A 14,283-nucleotide genomic window follows, 5' to 3' on the forward strand; every position below is an offset into this window, starting at 1 on the left:
AAACTAAAATGAGCCTGTGTTGGTCAGGGAAGATGTTGATGTGTGTGCTATGTGTGTCGCTTTGTTCACATTTTTATCGCAATATAGGCATTGTGGTTTAGGTTTTGGGGGGTTTTTATTATTTTAAGGGCTTTTCAAGAAGTTTGCTGTTGTTATATTTGCATTATTGCAATATTTCTTAATAACCTGGTGCTGGATTGCTCTCTCTGCAGCTTCTGCAGAGGCTGCTGGATGACCGCAAGCCAACTGTTGAGGCAATCAAGCGCGAGGGGGAGAAAATTGCGGAGTCAGCAGAGCCTGCTGATAGAGTGAAAATCTTGAAACAGCTGAGTTTCCTGGACAGTCGATGGGATGCCTTGCTCAGTAAAGCCGAAACAAGGTACTTGAAATTCTTTCATGGGTTTGAAAAAAAGTAGACAGAGCATGTGATGGATGTTTAGAAGCAGCGTGTGGAACTCTATACTGTAAAGTACCACCATGCTTTTGATTGTGTTATGTCTTTGTGTCTTGATGTTGATATAAAGGGTCCTCTGAGGGAAAAGTGGAGAAAAGTGACCTGAATAGACCAAAAGCTCTTTAAAAAATGTTTAGTCTAATGTGATAATCTGTTAGAATTAACTACATGTGTGTCTTCTGAATATTTTATCTCTGTTAATTAATTAGAATGCAGGTGATTTGAGGCAAGAACCTGTTTTGCAATAGAATCAAGTGCAAATTTTACACCTAACAAATAATAATGATATTCTGTTGGAACTTCAAAGTCCTGAGTTGCTACAAAGAAAGGGCACTCAATTCTTTACTTTTTTTTTTTTTTTTTAATGTCATCAATATAATTAGTTTGTGTGACTCAGAGGTCATCATAATGTCAGTTGGAGATGCATGCAAGGTGCTGAGCTCCCTTAGTTTTCAAGAAAAAAAAGGACTTTAAAGTATATAGATCTATATATTCTGGCCACACAGAAAACCCTATCTCTTAAAAGACATTGAGATCCACTTCAAGTTCCATTTGGAAAAAATCAAACCAAATCCATGCACACAGTATCTGTATAAACACAGACTTACATTTATGAGTTGTTGTCAATGTATAAAATACCTGTAAAGTTATGAACTGGAAAGTGTCTTTGAAGAAATCTATGTTGAAAAGGTTACTGAACATGTTTTCTGGGTGGGGATTTGAGAAGGACAGTCTTTTTCAGAGTAGAGAGAAGACTGCATGAGACAGCTTGGAAAAAGGCCTGTAATTGAGAGTAAGAGAGGACTTGGGAAGTTAAAGAAAAGTTTAAAGTGCACAGTGAAGCTTTACAGTAAAGAACAAATGGTTGTGTTGGGACTTAGAGTAGCATTGAGGGACTTAGAGTAGCATTGAACTCACCTCCCTTCTGCTGCCTCCTATTCCTTGTGGTAGCCTCTCTTTAGCTAAACCTGTTTTGTTACCTCATACTAATAATAGGATTATTTAATTAGTCAACCACTAATAGATCATTATTTCCTTTTTTTTTTCTTTTTTATTGAAGGAATCTGACTCATTAGCTAGGGTAGATGTTGATGTCATGTTTAATTTAATAATATCCTCCCAGTCTGGTGATATCTAATTACAAATAAAATTGCAGCTTTTTCCAAGCCATCATTAGCTGCAAGCTTGTCTCCATTGTTCTTTGGCTGGTCTCTAGAAATGAAGAAGGAATTTGAGGGTGACTTTCAAAACTATGTAGAATGCCTCACAGTGTGTTCCATGGCTAAGTTTACCTTGTTTATAAGCCTTGGAAAACACCTATAAATGTAGCTTTTATCTGGAACAAGATCCTCATTTGAAAAACATTATTGTGATGTTTTCATGTAGAACAAATCTCTCCTAAAAGTCTGCTTGAATGACATTTGTTCAGCACTGCTTGTAGAGAAGACTTTGTTGTAATCAAGAGTCTTTTCTGACGTGTAATAATCTGAACCAGAAATGTTTTAGTTACTGCTTTTCTGTTTTGGAGGTCAAGTCTCTGTGCTTTATTAATGTTGTCTCACTAACTTCATTGAGAGCTTTTATCGAAGAAAAGAGAGGCAAATTTAAAACAAAATAAGTCTGTTGTCATAATTGAAAAAATATTTAAAGATATTTTACAACACTGAGGAAGCATGGCAGTATGTTCTGGTTCAGTAAAGCCTTTGCCTAACTTTAAAACATATATAATAGTCAAGGGAATGTAACTTTATGCTTTAAGACAGCTGGAAGCTTCAGAACTATCATAACTGAGTATAAAACAATGTTTTGCTGAATTGAGTGCTAGATTATTTTTAGCAAAAAGTATATGAATAAAGTGGTATTACTTTTATTTTCAAAACTGGTATATTAGCCAAATGTCTGGGAGGTGTTTGTTTGGATTTAATTTTATTTGATTTTTACTTTACCTTACTTTTCACTAAGTATCATGGCTATATGTCTGTTTATTTGGTGACTGGCTCCTACAATGAGATTGAATTATTTCTGGAGTGTTTTTCAAAGGATTCAAGGAACTTTTTTCTTTATTAAAACTGCTTGACACTCACTTAATCACAAAAGATAACCATTCCCTGGGTGCATTGATAGGAACCGTCAGCTGGAAGGCATCGCGGTGGTCGCGCAGCAGTTCCATGAAGCTCTGGAGCCACTGGTGGAGTGGCTGACAGCCACAGAGAAGAGGCTTGCAAATGCAGAACCCATTGGAACACAGGCCTCCAAACTGCAGCAGCAGATTTCTCAGCATAAAGTAAGATACAAACTACTCACTTGCTTTGGTCATTCTTTTTAGATGCTTCTGTAAAGCTGGCAAAGCTGTTGCACTGTACTCATTTTACCATACTGTTTCATTTTTTTCCCTTATAATTTAAGTTTTACACATTTATGTTGGCAATATGTCCTTTTTTGTTCAATTTTTGTTGAATTCCACTTAAATTTATTTTACGTTTTTCTGATTTTCTTTTCCATTATTCTTCATTATTGAAAATAAAATATAGGCCCTAGAAGATGATGTCCTAGCTCACAATAAGAGTTTACATCAGGCCATTAGCACTGGTCAGTCTCTAAAGACTATGAGCTCCAGGGAAGATAAAGATATGGTGCAGGAAAAGCTAGATTCTGCTCAGGCACGATACATTGAAATTCAAGAGAAGAGCAACTGCAGGTCTGAACTTCTCCAGCAAGCTTACAGCAATGCTCAGATTTTTGGGGAGGACGAAGTTGAATTGATGAACTGGCTGAATGAAATCCATGATAAGCTGAACAAATTGTCAGTCCAAGATTGCAACACAGAATTACTTGAGAAACAGCACTCTGAACTACTGGTATTTTGATTTCTGTTCATTTCTTATTTAATTCCTGTTTTTAATTTGATTTATATCTCCATACATCATTTATTTTCATTAATGTATTTTGTTTAAAATGTCAGTGAGCTTATTCTAAATAAAAGTAATATATTTTTTTAGGTCTGTGCTAACATAAATGACCTTTTTTCATAGGATCTTCAGGAAGAGATTCTTCTTAGAAAACAAAACGTTGATTTGGCTATACAAAATGGCTTAGAGCTTCTCAAGCAAACAACAGGTGAGAACTTACATAAAACTACAATTTGTCATACTTTTTTTTCTTGTACTTGCCTAAGAAAATTAAAGTGAAGCTTGTAAATATGGTTCACATTTACTGGTTAAAGCAATCATAGTTGTTTATTTTAATAAGGTTTGAGGTCAACCTAGGCTATGTTTTGGGGCCAATTTTACTTTTAATGTAAGTGAGCAAAAGGCCTTTTTTGCCTGTAGAGAATTTAGTCCTTGAATCCTTTTATTATTTTTAGTGGAAAATTATTCTAGTGAACCTGCATTCCATTCCTAATAGTGAGTTATGGCCATTACTCATAATGGAGTGCTGTTTGGCAGTGGACACTGTAAATTCCCTGCAGGCATCCACAGATGAACAAGATATTAGACTGCCTATTACTGAAAGGGGAAGGCTTCAGCCATGGGAGCTAATACTGTGGGAAAAGTTGCATTCCAGTTACACACAATGTGTCTGCTCTATAGATCAGCATCTGTCCAGATTTTCCTGTACTTATAAAGTTCTTGAACCCTTTGAGAGGTACATATGTTTGTGCAGGGTGGTATTATCCTTTTCTGTTCCAAACTTTGACATTACATATATTCTATGATGAAATATGAACATTTCTAATATTATGGCTAATAAATTTCAATGCATTGTTTTTCTTTTAGCCTTTTGAGTTGTGTTTCAGGTGGACAGCAATGAGGGTGAATTGTGATGTCAAAATCTACTGTAATTGAAAGTCTAGTTAGTAATACGTAGGGTTTGTTTTGTTCTTTGCATTTTCAGTAACACTTTTATATTTTATGTGGCCTTTGTAAGAAGTATTGTGAATTTAAGGGTGGATTTTTCTTATAAGAACATTTCTGTTTAAAATTGGATTTAACTCCTTTCTTTGTAATAGTTTAGTAAAGCAGAAAAAAGACAGAAGGGCTGATCCTGAACTGAAGTAAATTTTGTACTTCTGTGGGTTTTAGTGATGGTAGGATCATTTACAATAGTTGAGGATTGGCCTTGTCACCTTGTTTGGGTTATTTTATAAATTAAATACTGAGGTTTCTGTGATACATGGAGTTTGGGGTTTTAGTGGTTTTTGTTGTTGTGATGGTTTTGTTGTTTGTTTTTTTTTTTAATATTTGTGATCATGGGAAATAACATTCCTTTGATATTTTAGGTGATGAAGTTGTAATTGTTCAAGATAAACTGGAAGGCATTAAAGCGAGGTACAAAGATATTACCAAATTAAGTTCTGATGTATCCAAGACTTTAGAGCAGGCTCTGCAGCTTGCAGGCCAACTGCACTCAACTCATGAGGAACTCTGCAAATGGCTTGATGAAGTAGAGATGGAGTTACTCTCATATGAAACTCAAATACCAAAGGGTGAAGAATTAAGCCAAGTACAAGAAAGACAAAAAGTAGGTTTTAGAGCTTGTGAATTATTTGCTGTTCTGTGATTCATGAGGTTTTGTGTTAATTTATGCTTGATATGAAATAATTTTTTGAATTACTAAATGTAACAGTAGTTAAGAATCAAACTTCTTTTCCAGAGTCATCAGTTGTAATCACTTAGGAAATTAGGCTGAGGTTTATTTTTAGCACAAGAGAAGAACAACATTTTCATTTTATTTGAGGAGCTACCTAAGACTGGGAAACTTCATAAGCTGTCAAACAAAGTTATTTTAGTTCTTTAGCTGTGGCACAGCTAAAATGCTGTAAAGTGTCAGCATTTTAAACATATATTACTAATTTTGTTAAACAAGATGTATTTCTAAAGAAAAAATGCAGTATAAGCTGCATGGTATAGAAAATTTTGAGTGTGGAAGTTAAAAAAAATTCTACTAAATTTCTTTAATAGATGGGAAGTTCTATACAGGTAAAAGCTCATTCTGTTGTACGAATGTGTGCTTGAAATTTAATCCAGTCATTGCAGAAATAATTTGAATTAATCATATTTTGCTATATTGCATGCCAGTTTCATTTGCTGATTATTTAGTTCCTTATGGAGTTGCAGTTCACAACCATCCATTAATTTTATTTACTTTGGATGCTTCACGAAGTACTAGCAATTCTTAGAAAATTTTCAGACAGTCATACTGAATAGAGAAAAATTTTTAAGTTAGATTCTGTAGAAAATTCTCTTAAGAATCACCTTTCTGTCAAACAGCTTACAGTACCAAAAAGGTAATACAGTTTAGCTGAAAATAAATATTCTAAGTTAGCCCTTTGGTTTGTGTGGGGAGCATTTAAGTTCTGGACTAATGGAGTAATTGAAAGAATGAAAAATCTGCAAACTTTGTATGTTCTGTTCATATACTGCCATGTTTAAATGGTTTAATTGTTTTAAATGGCCTTTTACAGGAGCTGAAAAAAGAAGCAAAGAACAACAAAGGCTTAGTGGACACTCTGAATGAAGTTGGCAGTGCCTTCCTGGAGCTGGTGCCATGGAGGGCCAGAGAGGGGCTGGACAAGATGATAACGGAGGACAACGAACGTTACAGATTAGTGAGTGACACGATCTCTCAGAAGGTGGATGAGATCGATGCTGCCTTCCTGAGGTCCCAGCAGGTACTGAAAACTCTTCTTTGGACAGTCACAGTCTCTGGACATGTGTTCTTGAACAAAAGCTGTCCTGTAATGATGTTGCCAAAAGTTTGTTATGCTTGAGCTGCAGAAGGCCCATTTGAATAAAATGGTACTCCAGTGTTAAAATATGAATGCCAGAAAGAAATCTGTTAATCTGTACTCTGTTGTAGTTGTCTCCCCTTTTGTTGATGCAAGCAACAATATCTTAGTTAAAATTGCTGTTTGTAATCTGTGGCTCCTTAAGTCAGGGTTTGCTTAAGAACTGAATGGCCCACATCTTCTGTACATCATGTTGTGTTAGGTAAAATATGGGCCAAGATACTGAGCTGCCTTTTCTGGAGGTGACACTGATATTGCTAGGCTGGCCATACCTTTCAGCATCTGCTGATTGTCTAGCTCCTCTGCACATTAGACCACTGAAAGCTGGATGACCTTGTTCAGGCTGTAGTGGAGGATTTAAATAACACTTTTATTAATATCCACAATGCTTTTTTTCTTGGAGTGCAAAACCTGAGTTATTTAATATGTGGAGGTTTCTATACATGCACAGAATTATATGGGGATACATTTTGAGAACTGGGCTGTAATTTTGTCACTAAGTAGTCTCATATTTAAGCCAGCTTATAAATGCATTGTGGAAACACAGTTTTCTAGTTCAGGCATTAAAGGGGTTTGCTTATTAATATTTTCTTGTCTCATTAACCTAATCGTCAAAAATGAAGGGTGATTTTTGTTTTTTTTAGTGAGTGATGAGGTGAGATAGGAGATTATATATTGGCTCTCCTCCAGATTTTTTGAATTCTATGAGTATGTTTCATCCTCTAGCACAAGTTGAGCAGTTTTAGATCCAGACATGAAAAGTCCAGAGCTGCTATTCCACTAGCTAATGTTGCAAGGACACATTGCACTCTCATCCTGTATACCCCAACCTCCACTTCAGCACATCATTGCAATAAACACCTGTACACCATATCCTGTGATAAGTTTTGGGTGGCTTAATGTGCTTCCAGTAAAGGATAAGATACTTTCCATTTAGCTGTGCAAAATAAAAAACATTTTTGGAGAAGCCAGTGCTCTTTCAGTTTGCCCTGTGGCAATTTGTTGAAGTGCCTGTACTATTAAGTTTTGGCTGGAGGACAAAGCTGCCGAGAATACAAGGCTTTGGTAGGAGTAAGTGTGGGTTTTGTGTCAGGTGTTCCTGGACCAAGGTGAGGAATGCAGCAAGAAACACAGATGATTAGGCAGAATAGCTCATATGAATGGAAGCTGGAAAAATAATAGACAAATGCAATGCCCAGGGTTTTTAACTACCTGGGCAAAATGGTCCCAGACTGACAATAGAGATAAATTCAGCTGCATGGTTTAGTCTTCATTTCTCAAGACTGAAGGCCTTGTTGGAGTCCTCTAGAGAAGGAGTCCTGTGTGGAAACACAAGGTCATATTCTACCTGTTCTTCACTCTAAAGCAGCCGTAGAGAGTGCTTTAGAAAGCATTCATGGAGAAAATCACAGCATCATCATATTCAGAATTCAATCATTCCTGATCAGAAGAAAATGTACCACAATGAGCTATGCTTGGTTAAACTGGATGGGGATTAAATAGGTGATTTTATAGTGACTCCAAGTGTAGCTGAGGGCTCATAAGTAACTGCCATGTATAATGGAAAGAAAACATTTCAAATTTTGGATTCAGAGAGCCAATTTTATGCTTTTTATTCCTTAATGTTGTTTTTAAGCATTACAAATTGAAAATCCTATACCTTCAGCAAATTGAGTTTAGAGTTCTTCTCTTCCTCAGTGCAATTTAACGTAGAAGTTTCAGTGCTATGCCTTAATTTCGGTTTTTCCATTAAATATTTCCTCAATATTATTTACATACCCATGAATATTTGGTATCAGGAAGTCACACTGCAGTTAGTTTGTACATCTAAGACATTTGAAATTATCTTCTCCCTTTCAGTCGTAAATAGATGAACTTCTGAAAACCTTGATCGTGAACTGTAGTTTCTAAAGCAAGGATTAGCACTGGTGCATGTACTTCATGCTAATGTTTACAGTACTGATTGTTTCAGAACATACCTTAATAGTAGGATGTCACAATATTTAGGACAAGTCTTACTTTCTGTTATTTTAAATGAGAAATGACATCTGGTGAAAAAGAATGTTCTGCTCTTTCACATAACAAATGGATTATAAAGGCCAAAAAAGATTGACTCATAAAGAATGAAATCTCAGAACTGTTTCTTTCATTTTGTGGGACTCATGATTAACCACTAAGACAAGTCTGTGTTAGTGACTAAAGTGAATTCCAGAGATATTAAAGAGCAGGGCTGGTATGGACTACAGCCATAAAGGCACACAGATCAGCATATTTTAAAGACAAGTGGGACTGAGAGTGTTTAGAAGATTTCTGAGGAAAGTGTGGGCATCAACAACACAAGTAGCAGGTTCTGACCTAAAACATCTTGACTTTCACAATAACTCAGGGCTATATTATTGGAGAGGGGGTAGAGTTTTAACAAATTCACTGAATGAATTCTTAGTAGTTTCTACAATGTGCATCCTGTTCATCCCAGGTAATATTTCTCAATGGCTTAGGCTCAAAGCTGCCCTGGTTGCGTACTGCAACATGTGTGTGCTAAAATGCATGCCTATAAACTTGATCTAAAGACAGAATGTATGATTTCTTTTTTTTTTTTTTTTTAAATTTGCTGTCACATTTCAGAACACTTAGATCCCCACATTCTTATTTTCATGCTTTTCTTTGCAAATTAGTAAGAAACTCCTTTCGTTATATTAGTGCTTTTAGGAAATTTCTGAAACACTTAAATGTTCACTATTGTAGTCAGAAGTTAATCTAAAAGTCAGGAGGAAAAGGACTGGCTGTATCCAAATGCTCAAAAAAAACTTTTGCATTTAATCTGAGGCCTAGATTTGGATGAAATTCTGTCTTCTCTAAATTCGGTGAGGTTTTTGCACTAACTTAGCTGAATTGTGTTTGTTTTGCCTTGATCATTTAATACCAAAGCAACTCTTCTGATTAATAGGGTAACATCAAACAACTGTGTCTCAGGATAATTGTAACATAACACTAGCAGTAATAATAAACACAGAGATGAAAAAGACATGTAAAAGTAGAATAAAATGAAAACAAGCAGTCTAGTTAAAACTCTGAGATTATCGTCCTTTTTTATTTTCTTATGACCGTTAGAGAGCTGTAGGCTTTGGGAAAAAAGTATTTGCTTCTGTTGCTTTGTCATGCTTATGAATTAAGCTGCTTGTTTCACAATCCCTCAGAACCTTTTTGGGCATTTTATTTCATTTATATAAAACTCTTAAATGGAAATTTAGCAGCTATCTTTGTAAAAATTCAAAAAGATGCTGTTTAATCTTCTTTAAAATTTTTGAAACTGTTATTCTAATTTCATGTCTGTAGAACTGCTGAACTAATTCTTGTTTCCATCATTTAGTTTGATCAAGCAGCTGATGCTGAATTTGCCTGGATTGCAGAAACAGAAAAGAAACTGATGTCTCTGGGTGATATTAGGCTTGAGCAAGACCAGACCACTGCTCAGCTGCAAGTTCAAAAGGTAAAAGAAATGCATTTCCAACTGTCATGTTAATTATTGGCCAGCACACTCTCCATCTAGAAAATGTACTGGCATTATTTAATTTTCAATCAAATCATAATAAATGCATTTCAAAACTAGCTTTTGCTCCAAATACTTTTTTTTTAAAAATTACTATTCTAACCAACTTTTATTGTGTTTCAAGGCTTTTACTATGGAGATTTTAAGGCACAAAGATACTATAGATGAACTTGTTAAGTCTGGGGATAAGATTATGAAAACATGCACTGAAGAAGAGAAACAGATGATGAAGGTAAAGTTCCTTAAATTGCAGCTACAGTGGTAGATATGCAGAAAATGTACAAGTAGAAGGATTCCTATAGTGTCTTTTAAAATCCTAATGGAAAAGCATTAATTACAGTCACTTCCTGTCTGAGGATTATAATGCTAGAGGAAATGCTCTTGTGTATAGCTCTCCTTCCTTCAGGATGTTAAGAGAACAAACGCTGTGTACTTGCTTCTCTGACTGACACTAATTTGGAGCCCCATTTATCATCTTCATCCATAGTAACTAGTATTTTAGCCTATAGATGATTGAGTAAGGAGGTGTTACTCATCTGGGTTGTTGTGTGGAATCTGGCAGTTTATGTTCCGAGTTCTTTTGGATCAGTGATGCTCTGGGTGTGAACATTTCTGTGCCATATTCAGTGGCTTTGCACCTCAGTGTGAGTCTTTAATTTCTGCTGATTTCCATGCAGACCTTGCTTGCCAAGATTATTCTATCCTGTCACAGCCCACGAAGGCATTCTTATGACTGTTTATTACACACATACAAAGAGGACCCAATGTCAGGGCTGCAAACATGTAGAGATGGATTTTTCATGATGGCATTTAGGAAGGATTAGTTGTGGGGTCGGGATTTTTTTTGCTAAATTATGGTGGGACTGGATATGTTGTGTGAATTCAGTCGTTCCAATCCATGAAAAACAGTGCTTCAGTAATTGTGTTCTGCTGCAGGATCTCTGAATAAATTCGATTTGCTCTTAAGTGAATTTAAAATAGATGGGGTGTTCTGCAATGAAACTGTAGTCATAAGGCAGAGCAATTTTGTGTGAGTCTCTACTAAATATTTTTATTTGTCAAAAGTACTGTATATCTGTGTGTTAAGGTTGTGTTCTGTCCTCTGGATAGCATCTCTATACTTAATTTACATACAAGACATAACAAATGAAAGGATAGTTTGTTCTGCCAAAGGGAAAAAAAAGTTCTTAATATTCAGTATCTTGCTTATATGTAGTTTTTCCAAGGCTAGGATTTATGTGCATTGTCACATATAATATTTCATAAATATGATAACATGGGCAGTTTTCCACAGGAAAAATGTAGCTAGTATAGCTAGTTGATACTTTCATTTATTATTACATGCCCAAATACATTAAATTAGTAATGTATAAGCCTTATAGTTCTATCACTATTATCTGTATTATTGATGGCAATACATTCTCATTAAGTAATGTAGGCTAACCTGGAAAATAGTGTTTTGTGGTTTCTGTTGCAAGTTTGTAAATGACAATTGCAACAATACATCCTATTATTTTGCCAGAGTGGAAAAGAAAACCCCACCAAAAAAAACCACCAAACAAAACTAAACATCCCAACAGATTTTGTGTATTTTTCCTCTTGCTTTGAATCAGAAATTCTGTGGAAAACTTAGTTTCTGCCAAGTGTCACTGAAGATAAGTGTCTGCAGTAAGGAAGTTGGGCTAAGATCTGTGGTCAAATTCTTTGCAGCTTGACTTAGAAGCTCTATGAATAGTGTTCATATAATAATATTATAATAATGATAAAGTGTGAATCAGTATTGTTAAATATATTCTAATTATTTTGCAAGTATTCTGTCAAAGTCTGGTCTCCTTCATTGTTGATATTGTCCACCTTAAACAGTGATACTGTAGAAACATCAAAATTGAAATTTTATTCACTGTGAATTGATGCTAAAATTATCAAAGAATGTTCAGAAATAAAGGTAAGAGACACATGGGAAAACATACTTTTTAAAAATTAATATTATTTTGCAGAAAAAAATTGAAAGCCTCTTACAGAAATATGATCAAGTCTGTCAGATGAACTCAGAGAGAAACCTCCAGCTGGAACGGGCTCAGTCCCTAGTTAACCAGTTCTGGGAGACTTATGAAGAGCTTTGGCCATGGTTAACTGAAACAGAGATGATCATCTCTCAGCTTCCTGCACCAGCCCTTGAATATGAAACATTAAAGCAACAACAAGAAGAGCATAGGGTAAGTGTTTTGAAAAAGAAAGTGTTAAAAACCGGGAAGTATTTTGCTTATAACTGGAGTACTCTGCAAAATTCTTAAGACTGAAAGAGATACTCTTCTGTTGGAAAAAAAATGAAACAATGATGCAGAGTATGTACATTTTCAGTCATCTCTTCTGTTTATCAAACTGTGCATGTAAGCAAGAGTCTCTGGGGAAGGCAGCAAGTGATCTGTAAGCATAAAAAAGGGCTGAATTGCCATTGTACTGAGAGAACTGAACACATAAAAGTTATTAGTTAAGAAGTATATTTAAAAGTGCTCATTAATGTCAGTATTGGAAGAAACCAAAGCAGAAACAGAAAGAACAGATATGGGGCGTTGGAGCAAGAAACAAAAGAGGGGTACAGTCTGTACACAGATATGGACATAGGCTGATCTTATGTGTGCATAAAAAATGTAGCCTTTGTTTTATTGGTAACATTGAAACTAAACTTAGCTGAGTAAGGAAGATGAACAATTAGAGGGCCAATGATTGATTGCTTGGCTACCAATCCCGTAGTAATTTTATCATGTCAATAATGTTTGTTATGCAATAATTAAAATAAATAATTGTTTACCATGGCATCACAAAATAGAGGTGACCATATTGTAGACTGGCCACTGTATGGATATATAATCAGTTTGGATAAAAACTGAGGATACTGCTAGTATCACATGGAACCAGATGCATCCCACTGAGGTTAAAAACCTGCATGTTTTGGCAGATGCAAAACCTGCACAGCCACTGGAGATACCTGTTTCTCCCTGCTAAGCATGGAGTAACTAGTGTTTTTTTATTTCAGCTGCCTCCATTAAGTGACTCAAGTTAGATAGCATGAACCCTGGCTTCAAAGTCGTGTTTACTTTGAGACCAGCTAATGAAATGTGCCACTCTTATGTACTGGTAAACACAAGGTTCACTCATTTGTCTTCCTATTATGTCCAGAATGAACAAACATGTTCTGTTAAGACTGGCTATATAACATAAGCTTTACAAGCTACCTTGATTAGTCACCATGAGCCGTATCATGCTTGCTCTACTTGCAGGATTGTTCCTCATGTACTTTAATCATGCTGTTTCTATGAGAAGCCTTTCAGATGAGCTTCTATTTTTGCATTTTCCCCGGGCTATGCCATTAGCTGAGATTTGTTTGTTAAATTGAAGATTAATGTCAGGCACTTTTAACACGTAATCTGCTCTGAAACGCTTCTTTGCTAGAATTGTTTACCCAATAGTAGGTCATGGAGAAGACCAAATAATTTGTTGTTCTATTAAAAAGAAGAAAGAAAAAAGGTAGTTCTCAAATGTGAATGAGAACTTAATGTTTCTGTTCTGATGTATTTCTGATGACTATCTTGGTTCCAAGATGGGGAATTCATAGAGTTGATTCTGTGTGAGTAACATGCAGTTAGTTTGGTTTGAAATGAGCTCTTGGCAGAGTATTAGCATAAGGTTTAGACCCAGAAATGGACACTTTTGTGGCCTTGTGTCAAGTCATCTCTTTGTGCTCAAAAGTAAACCACACAAAATTATTTTCTAAAAATTTTCAAGCTGTTCTTATAATCTCCTTTTCCTCCTCTAAACTAATCAACATAATTTTTCTTATGGCAAGGTGTATAAATGAAGTTACTTTCAAAGTAAGTAGTTAGAGTCAGGGGGGTTATTTTCCTTTCTCTTTTGTCATTGGGGGACTGAAGAATTGTGTCATTGTCTTCCCAGTCTCCTCAACATCTCCTCTTATGGGGAGGAGCAAGGAAGAAAGCCAGCATCTGGATTCCTTTTTAAGGGAAGGACTGTAGTAATGAGAGGAGAACTTATTTACACTGAGACTGATATAGGCTCTTTTCTGGGTCTTCCTGAATTTAAACTCTTAGCTGGGAGGAGCAGTGCATATACCTCTCGTGTTCCTGCGCTGGATCTATTGGATAGAAACATGGAGTTCACAGCACTGAGAGGGACAGTGCCTCACAAAACTGGGACTTCTCTGAAAAGGGAGGGGTGACATGAGAAAGTAAATAAAATGAAGGAAGGATGGGACTACTCACACAAACAAAACCCTTTCCCTTTTGTCAGTTCTATGTGTGCAAACAAGAAAAATTTGAAATCCTTAGATAACTTGGAAGACACCTTGTGACATTTCACTTCCACAAGCCCCTGTACAGTCTTCAGCACAGTTTTTGCTTCTGGGGTAGATGATGAGAGGGAATAGACAACTGAGATCAAATAGAATGCACTTACTAATTACATGTTAAACAT

The 14,283-nt window shown here is 35.8% G+C and overlaps 1 protein-coding gene across 13 annotated transcripts in view; it reads left to right on the forward strand.

Annotated features, from left to right (window-relative positions):
• The window catches only part of DST (dystonin), a 290,720-nt gene that overhangs the window by 227,974 nt on the left and 48,463 nt on the right, over positions 1 to 14,283 (forward strand). For all 13 annotated transcript variants that reach the window (XM_041410734.1, XM_041410735.1, XM_041410736.1 and 10 more), the window contains 9 exons: positions 213 to 379; positions 2,579 to 2,738; positions 2,986 to 3,312; positions 3,487 to 3,571; positions 4,734 to 4,975; positions 5,919 to 6,125; positions 9,613 to 9,732; positions 9,917 to 10,024; positions 11,790 to 12,008. In XM_041410734.1, coding sequence (XP_041266668.1) covers positions 213 to 379; positions 2,579 to 2,738; positions 2,986 to 3,312; positions 3,487 to 3,571; positions 4,734 to 4,975; positions 5,919 to 6,125; positions 9,613 to 9,732; positions 9,917 to 10,024; positions 11,790 to 12,008 — 1,635 coding nt within the window. The remainder of the gene's footprint in view (positions 1 to 212; positions 380 to 2,578; positions 2,739 to 2,985; positions 3,313 to 3,486; positions 3,572 to 4,733; positions 4,976 to 5,918; positions 6,126 to 9,612; positions 9,733 to 9,916; positions 10,025 to 11,789; positions 12,009 to 14,283) is intronic.

The sequence above is a fragment of the Onychostruthus taczanowskii genome, unplaced genomic scaffold (genome assembly GCF_017590055.1).
Source record: "Onychostruthus taczanowskii isolate IOZ18803 unplaced genomic scaffold, ASM1759005v1 scaffold33, whole genome shotgun sequence".
Lineage (NCBI taxonomy): Eukaryota > Metazoa > Chordata > Aves > Passeriformes > Passeridae > Onychostruthus > Onychostruthus taczanowskii.